Below are 7,757 nucleotides of genomic sequence, written 5' to 3' on the forward strand. Positions count from 1 at the left end.
CATGAGGGTAAAATTAGGACGGTAACCTCATTGTGATGAGAGAAAAAAAAATAGTGGTTGCCTGGTAACCGCACTGATATATATCTATATCTATATATATATATCTATATATATATATCTATATCTATAGATATATATCTATAGATATATATCTATATCTATATATCTATATATCTATCTATATCTCTATCTATCTATATATCTATCTATCTATATATCTATCTATCTATATCTCTATATCTCTATATATCTATATCTCTATATATCTATATATATATCTATATCTATATCTATATATATATATATATCTATATATATCTATATATATATATATATCTATATATATCTATATATATATATATATCTATATATATCTATATATATCTATATATATATATATGGCTTATCAGTAATCAATTGCATGAAGGTGTGGAGACCACTTTAGATTGCAGGGTGACTGCACAGGTGGGAGGCAATCTGTCTCCAAACAATTGCAGTCTGACTAAGACCGATTCCTAATTAAGTAACAGACGTCTAATTTATAAAAAGCCAAATTACAAACACGCTGCAATCAATCTGAGTCACTCTGAGCTGATGAGCTCAGTTTCTTTTTAATAATGGGACGTCACTATTGGCAGAGGGACGGCTGTTTCACATTCTTGAGGTTCTCGTTGGACTTAATGTGAATTTTTGTGGAACTAGACGACAACAGATTGCAGCAAATTGACTTTTGCCATTTTTGTTTCAATGCATTATCACAAAATGACTGTATGTACTCGAATATACTGAATTTAGCAGAGTGACTGCATCTTATTGCAGTTTAATTGTCCTCCAGACGCACCACAGTCGCTTTGAAGACAGCGACTGACTACGAGTGGTCATAGATTAAGCCCCGTCTTTGAAGCGACCGTTTGAAAAGCAATAAAATCACAAGTTTGTCGCACACAGTCGTAGTAATTTTGGTCAAACTGCTCCAACCACTCTTTGCCCTTGTGTAGGTGTAGCATGAAATATTTGAGGTTATTAGCTTCTGTAAAAAAGCTTTGGCATTTGAGATGAGAGGACAGGCATCTGGAGGGACTGATTTAATGTGAGAAGCCACAAAATCTCACATTGAACCATGGGGGCGACCGTTCAGGGGGTTTGGAAGCCGGTTCGATCACCAGCTCTGTCTGTCTTGGTTGTTGCGTCCTTGGGCAAGACACTTCACCTACCGCCTACTGGTGATGGCCAGAGGCGCCTCTGTCAGTCTGCCCCACGGCAGCTGTGGCTACGACTGTAGCTTGCCTCCACCAGTGTGTGAATGTGAGAGTGAATGAATAGTGGAACTGTAAAGCGCTTTGAGGGTCTCGAAAAGCGCTATATAAATGCAATCCATTATTATTATTATTAAAATCATTCGGAGCTTAGTGTAGTACTGTTCTCAGGGCTTCTGCTGATGCATATCATGTATGTCAAAGTAAACACAAGTGCATTATGCCACAAATATATAGCAGTTTTCCTATCACAGTGAAATAAATGGATATTAATGGCTTTGCACTCAGTCCAAATCAATCTAACAGGTTACACCAGGGTTTGGAAAACTGTTAACACTATGAGGAATAACTTATGAGGTTCTTGGAGTACATAAATCTCTGCTTAAGAGTATAAATAAACACTGAGAGTGAGTTTCCAAAGTCTACTTACTTTGTAAACAAAATGCCGCAAGCTCTATAGCCACTTCATACGGACATTTCAACCTGAAGAGAGAGAGAGATGCTGATGGTGAGCGGTTTTTAGTGCGAGTGACACACTGCATGAAATCAAAACCACTGTCCTGCCCATGGTGCGATGTGTACTCATTATCATGTGTCAGAGAGACATAAAAGTGGATGAATGCCCTACGCTGTGTGTGTGTGTGTGTGTGTGTGTGTGTGTGTGTGTGTGTGTGTGTGTGTGTGTGTGTGTGTGTGTGTGTGTGTGAACATGTCAAGGAGGAGAGGCGCAACCCTTTTGCTAAAATAAGCAGCCCTCTGCTGTTCTTGATCTTGAGCTATATAATAGAGCTGGACTCCAGGGATCCATGGCCCAGATAGAGGCAGGAGGAGGGAGATGGGGAACACACTGTCTGAAGTGTGTGTTTGTGCAGGCAGGTCTGTGTTTGTGACTCAGAAGCAGATGCCACTGTGCACAAGTCTCCCAAACTCCAGTGTAGGTGACCTGTGTGCGTGCCGCTACAGGTGAGTGTGTTTACTCCAGTTTTAATGCTGCTGATGAGAGCCGGATGTCCTCATAAATGGAGAGGAAGTGCCTACAAATGACTTGTGACTTAACAATGAGCTGAGCTAACCGAAAAAGGAGTGGCAAGTTTTTCTCACCTTCTCTACAATAAAGAAAAAATTCACAAAATAGTCAGCTGTTCCTGTGTAAAGAAAACAATGCCTTAGTAGGTAAACCTGTTAAACTGCTTGCAAGTAATCACATGGCAGCAACTCAGCGCACTTAGGGAAAGACCTGCTGAAGTTCAAACTGAGCATCAGAAGGGGGAAGAAATGTGACTTCAGTGACTTTCAGAGCAGAGGAGAATGGTGAGACTAGTTTGAGCTGACCAGAAGGCAACAGTAACTCCAATAACTAAGAGGATATGCAGGCGAGCATCTCTGAATGCACAACACATCGAACCTTGAAGCGGATGGCCTACAGCAACAGAAGACTGCACCAGATGTGATTTCTGTCACTTAAGATCAGAAAACCGAGGTTATAATCCTTTTCAGGCTCCCACACAAAGTGTGGCCTGGTCCGATGAGTCTGCTGCGAGGTTCGGACCGATGGTTGGGTCAGAATTATGGATCCATCCTGCTTTGTATTAATGGCTCATTCTCATTGACCGTATCCATCATTTTTTGACAACACTGTACTCATCCTCTGGTTCGACCAGGATTACACACCATGTCACAAAGATTATCAGCCACCAGATCTCAATCCAACAGAGCACCTTTGAGATGTGGTGGAACAGGAGCTTTATATCAAATCTGCAGAATGTGTGATGCCATCATGTCAATATGGAGCAAAAATCTCTGAGGTATGTTTCCAGGGCCTTGTTGAATCCGTGCCATGGGGATCCCAACCTGACACTAACGAGGTGTGCTTAATATGTCATGCATGTGTGTGTGTGTGTGTGTGTGTGTGTGTGTCCTGGGTTTATTTGGAATTATTTGTGTGCATAAACTGTGACGATGAAACTTACTTGTCAGACAGAATGTCTTGTCGAAGCTGCAACACAAACAGATACCTGTTGGCGAACAAAACCGCAAAACAAACAAGTGAGACTCTCGCCTGAAGACAACATAAATCAATTGATGTATCAAAGGCGCTCCTCATGTCTGACACATAATTTGTTTTAACAAGTCTCTGTCCTTGATTTAAATCTGCCCATAGCAGCAAAGTAATTAGCCCCACGTCCCCTTTGGACCTTTACACCAGGCTCAAGAGAAAACCGTGTGTGTGTGTGTGTGTGTGTGTGTGTGTGTGTGTGTGTGTGTGTGTGTGTGTGTGTGTGTGTGTGTGTGTGTGTGTATTTTTACCTTGTAAATTCCTCACGCAGGTTGTTTGGCTCTGAAGAGTAAAACTTCACCCTGAAGAACAGCTTGTACGGCGGACCGTCTGAGAGAAAGATTAAAAGATATGCGAGTGTGACAGAAAGAGCCGAGGCCGGAGAATAATTCAATCACATAACATTTCTCAGAATTTATTTCATACGTTTAGTCTCGTCGACTTTTCATCTGCTGCATCCATCACTGCCACGAGGTCCGAAATCTTTTCATCTCCCAATTTACTTTAACCTACTTTCATATTTCTTCCCTGCTTCCCTTCCACATTGATCAGAGTTACTTTCAGGCTACAGACCTACCACCCTGTGAATAAACGACCGGCCGACAGGTACAACATCCAATCTCCCCACCTCCCGTGAACCATTCGGCCCCCTGTTACAAGCCAGTGAGCAAACAAGGCTACGGCTTCTAATGCACATAGTAATCACTGTGTCAACATTTGATAATGCTCCACCTGCTCCCCACTCACCTGCTACCACATGCGCATACAACGCACTGCACATTTTCCTACACACATGCAAATAGTCCTAATTAGAAAAACAGCCCGAGGCGACCTGAGCTTACCTCGGATCTGCTTCTTTATAAGCTTGGACATATCCAACCAGTGCTAAGAGAGAGAGCGACAGAAAGAATAGAGAGGTGAGAATGATTTTCATCAGCTTGCTTTCCACATTGATGGACGTGAGAGCTTGTTACTCACTGAAACTTGATCCGTGTCCATGAACTGCAATCCAAAGTAGTCTGTCTCAACCAAATCTATGTGATACATGATCTGGTCGAAAAGGTCCTGGCCTTTGGACTTGCTCTGGGAAAAGCAAAAGTAGAACACAGGAGGAGAAATTAGTTATTTCTTACACTATCTCTCCTGTCGTGGTGAGCGGATCTTCCACGGTGGATGGATTGAGCTTTTAAAATTGAGTTGGGGGCGTCAACCTGTTAGCACAGGCTTAAAAGTGAATTAGAAAGAGGCCTGGTGATCACATTGGGAGGAGAAATGACTTCTACTGGAAGTGTAAGTGTGTGTGTGTGTGTGTGTGTGTGTCCAGGTCAAAATGAGAAGGACAAGCCCCACAGGGAAAGGCCCTTATTGAGGCCTTTCCTATAAACACACAACCAAGACAACGAGTTGGTGCACTTAAGCACAAACTGCAGCCGTTTGCCGTTAAATTTATCAGAGCATTTTACGAGCATCCCCTGATGAAGACCTAACCCTGGTCTGACCCACATAAAACACAGTGGGTGTGTAGGAAGATGACTGCCTTGTACTTTGGATCCTGATAACCAGCCTAAACTTCCTGGTGGGTGTATGAATGAGTGAGGAAATCAGTGGTATTAAAGGATTGGGGACAGAAAGAAATCGCTCCTGCCCATTCTCTCTGCAGCGTGCGTCGTTTAAAGGGGCTGATTGTGACCTCCATCAAGAGGACGCGCAATCACGCGCCTCGCAGAGTCACGCGCAGCGAGGTGAACAGCTCGTTCTTCCTGTTGTCTCCGGGCCTACGCTCAGTTTCAGGTGACACACTGAAAGGCCTTATTAGTTGAATTTCAGCCCCGTTCAGTGCACTTGTAGGAACAACAAGAGCACATGAACAAACTTGTTCCAACACACCTGTGACTAAGCCGGCAGCTCGTCGAGCCATGTGTCATTTTCAACTGTAATGCCTTGGCAGAAGTGGCGGCTTTGTGTTGGAGCTGTAATCTCGCTGCAGGACGAGAGAAAGGCTCTCCACGCCACAATGCAATGGCCGAGCGTTTCGGAGGTGACGCACGCACGCAACAGCTTCGCTGACACACGCAACCTTGAAAATGAAAACATCTTATGAGAAGCCACTTACGCACACAAGGGCCCACACGCTCGCTCATCATCCCACCTACCCCCTCGCACAGCTCGTAGCACTCGTCTGTGACACAGAGTCCCCACAGTGGTAAATCAGATCAGGGAGTCGGGGAATAGAGAGAAAGGAGAAGAAGGTGATGGATGGAGAGAGACAGAAGGAGGTGGAGGATGCACAGGAGGGAAAGAACAGGAGAAGAGTGAGGAGGCAGAGTGTGAAAGAGTAAAATGATGAGCAAGGGAGCAGGCAGCAGAGGGAGTGTAAAAGGAGATTAGGAGGGAGAATGGCACAGGGGAGGGGAGGTGGGGGAAAGCGGAGATTGCTTGAGGAAGATCAGATACAAGCAAATAGAGAGAAAAGAAAGTGAAAGGAAGATGTGCAAAAGAGCAAACAGGAGGGGGCAGCTTCAGGTCTGAGTTAGTTCCCAACAGTCAGAATGGGGAAGCAATGCGATGAATCGGATGATCATAACACCATCTGGAGCTGCAACCACTCACTGTATAAGAAGAGACGTGCTCACAGATACGCACACACACACACTACAGGCACTGAAACTTTGGTAAAAGGGTTTGTGCCAAAATCCAAAGAAGTGCAGAGCGCACTGTTTTCAGTTTGAACCGAGGGCACAACTAACGACAATGTTATTCTGTGGTCATGTTTTTTGTATTGTGTAGTTAAAAGTGCCAAAAACAATGCCCCACATTCCAACATGAGGTCTCAGAGCTTCTCATTTCCTTGACCCCTGTGAAGTCTAAATCCAATAGAAGTCACCAGGAGCCAGAAAAGAAATTAAAGTGTCTTCACTTTATTTGGGCAGTTAATTAAACTGAGGGGAGATATATATAAAAAAATCTTGCTCTCCCCCTCATGGATTAATCAGCAAGACTAATTGCCCGGGTCCTAATTTGTCCTGCATGCCTTTTAGACAAACAGAGTGGTAAAAGGCTGTAATAAGTACTCAGTTTTACACGTCCTCTAACTACTACTGTGCTCTGATCGTTTAAGAGGCTGGCGTTGGACCTGCAAACGGCTCTGACTCCAGGCTCGTTCATTTTCAGGACAGGAAAGCTGCCTCGCGTTTCTTTTTTTTTTTTTTCTTTTTGCTTGGACCCCCAGGAAGATCCACAAAGACACGACAAAGGAGGTGGGGGGAATACACAACTGATGTGCCTTGCCACTTGAGCCACTCACGGCCAATTCCACATTGACATCCGAGCCGTCCAACAGCAGGACCCGACAGGTGATGGTGGTCCTCGCCGTCCCAGCGGCCGGGATGTGAACCGACGATCCCCCGGTGACCACGGCGGGAGCGTGGACGACCTGCTGCTGGTGGGCCAGGAGCAGGGGGTTCCCGGATACCCCTCCTGCTCCCCCTCCTCCTCCTTTACTGTCCCGCTCATCCCTCTCCCTCTGCTGGAAGCGGCTCAGGGAGCGGCGGCTGAACGTCCGGCGCAGAAAGCCCATCATCTTCTTGATCCACGATGAGAGGAGGTCCGCGCCGCGTCCGTGAAAACTGCTCCGCACAACAGTCACTGCAGCCGGGGTCCTGTCACTGCTGCCTCCTTCACCACCTCCACCTCCTCCTCCTCCCCGGGGCGAGGAGTCACTCAGCAGGCACGGAGGAGACTTCAGGGCTGCCGATCAGTCCTCGGGCTGGATGTCGGCAGCAGGGGGGGACTCCAGCCGCATACTAATGAAACTACCACAGATCGACCACCGAGCAGCCAACCAGTTGATTTCCAATCATCCAGCCCTATGTGAACGGCAGGAGTCGCGGAAATACAAGCAGCCCTCCTCCTCTTCCTCCTCCTGTCCTGTCCTCTCCCGTGCACCTGCCTCCTGCTTCGCTCGCTGTTGCGCACCGACTCTAAAATCCCGGAGAAATCCCGTCCGACGCTCCGCAGTGGGGACCCCTGAGTCACAAGGGGCCGAGAGGGGGGGGGAGGAGGGAAGTCTCACCACCTCTGGACCGGACTTGACCCGGCGGCGGTCGCTGCTGATTATTCCCACCGGCGAAGCGAAACTAGTCTACCTCACAGGTAAAAGTCAACCAGCGAGAACTGGACAAACAGCGTGATCTGCGCCTGCGTAAAAACACAGCACATAACAAACTTCTGTTCCTCCCGACTGGCCGACCCATCAACACCGGCGAACCAGCGCCACCTGTCTGCCATGGACGCGCCAGGGCTGGGAATAAATCAGAGCAGATCATTACTCGGGTCCCAAGGTGGGGTCCGCGGTGCTCCAGGGGGGGCCTTCCCCAGCATAATGATGGTGATTTATAACCCTCTGCTCTTCAGAGTCCTACCCACCGCTTTACAAGTAATTCAAT

At 46.4% G+C, this 7,757-nt stretch overlaps 1 protein-coding gene across 2 annotated transcripts in view; it reads right to left on the reverse strand.

Moving 5' to 3' along the window:
* epb41l4b (erythrocyte membrane protein band 4.1 like 4B) overlaps positions 1–7,585 on the reverse strand; it is a 27,793-nt gene extending 20,208 nt beyond the window's left edge. Inside the window, exons 1-6 of one of the 2 annotated variants that reach the window (XM_005937588.3) lie at positions 6,617–7,585; positions 4,291–4,395; positions 4,155–4,197; positions 3,564–3,642; positions 3,227–3,271; positions 1,687–1,739 (exon numbers count right to left, since the gene is read on the reverse strand). In XM_005937588.3, coding sequence (XP_005937650.1) covers positions 1,687–1,739; positions 3,227–3,271; positions 3,564–3,642; positions 4,155–4,197; positions 4,291–4,395; positions 6,617–6,892 — 601 coding nt within the window. In that variant the 5' untranslated portion in view covers positions 6,893–7,585. The remainder of the gene's footprint in view (positions 1–1,686; positions 1,740–3,226; positions 3,272–3,563; positions 3,643–4,154; positions 4,198–4,290; positions 4,396–6,616) is intronic. The other variant, XM_042226849.1, reaches the window with a different exon arrangement.
* Between the last annotated feature and the right edge of the window lie 172 nt (positions 7,586–7,757).

This window comes from Haplochromis burtoni, unplaced genomic scaffold, assembly GCF_018398535.1.
Source record: "Haplochromis burtoni strain Fernald_Lab_line unplaced genomic scaffold, NCSU_Asbu1 Contig_230, whole genome shotgun sequence".
NCBI classification, from domain to species: Eukaryota; Metazoa; Chordata; class Actinopteri; order Cichliformes; family Cichlidae; genus Haplochromis; species Haplochromis burtoni.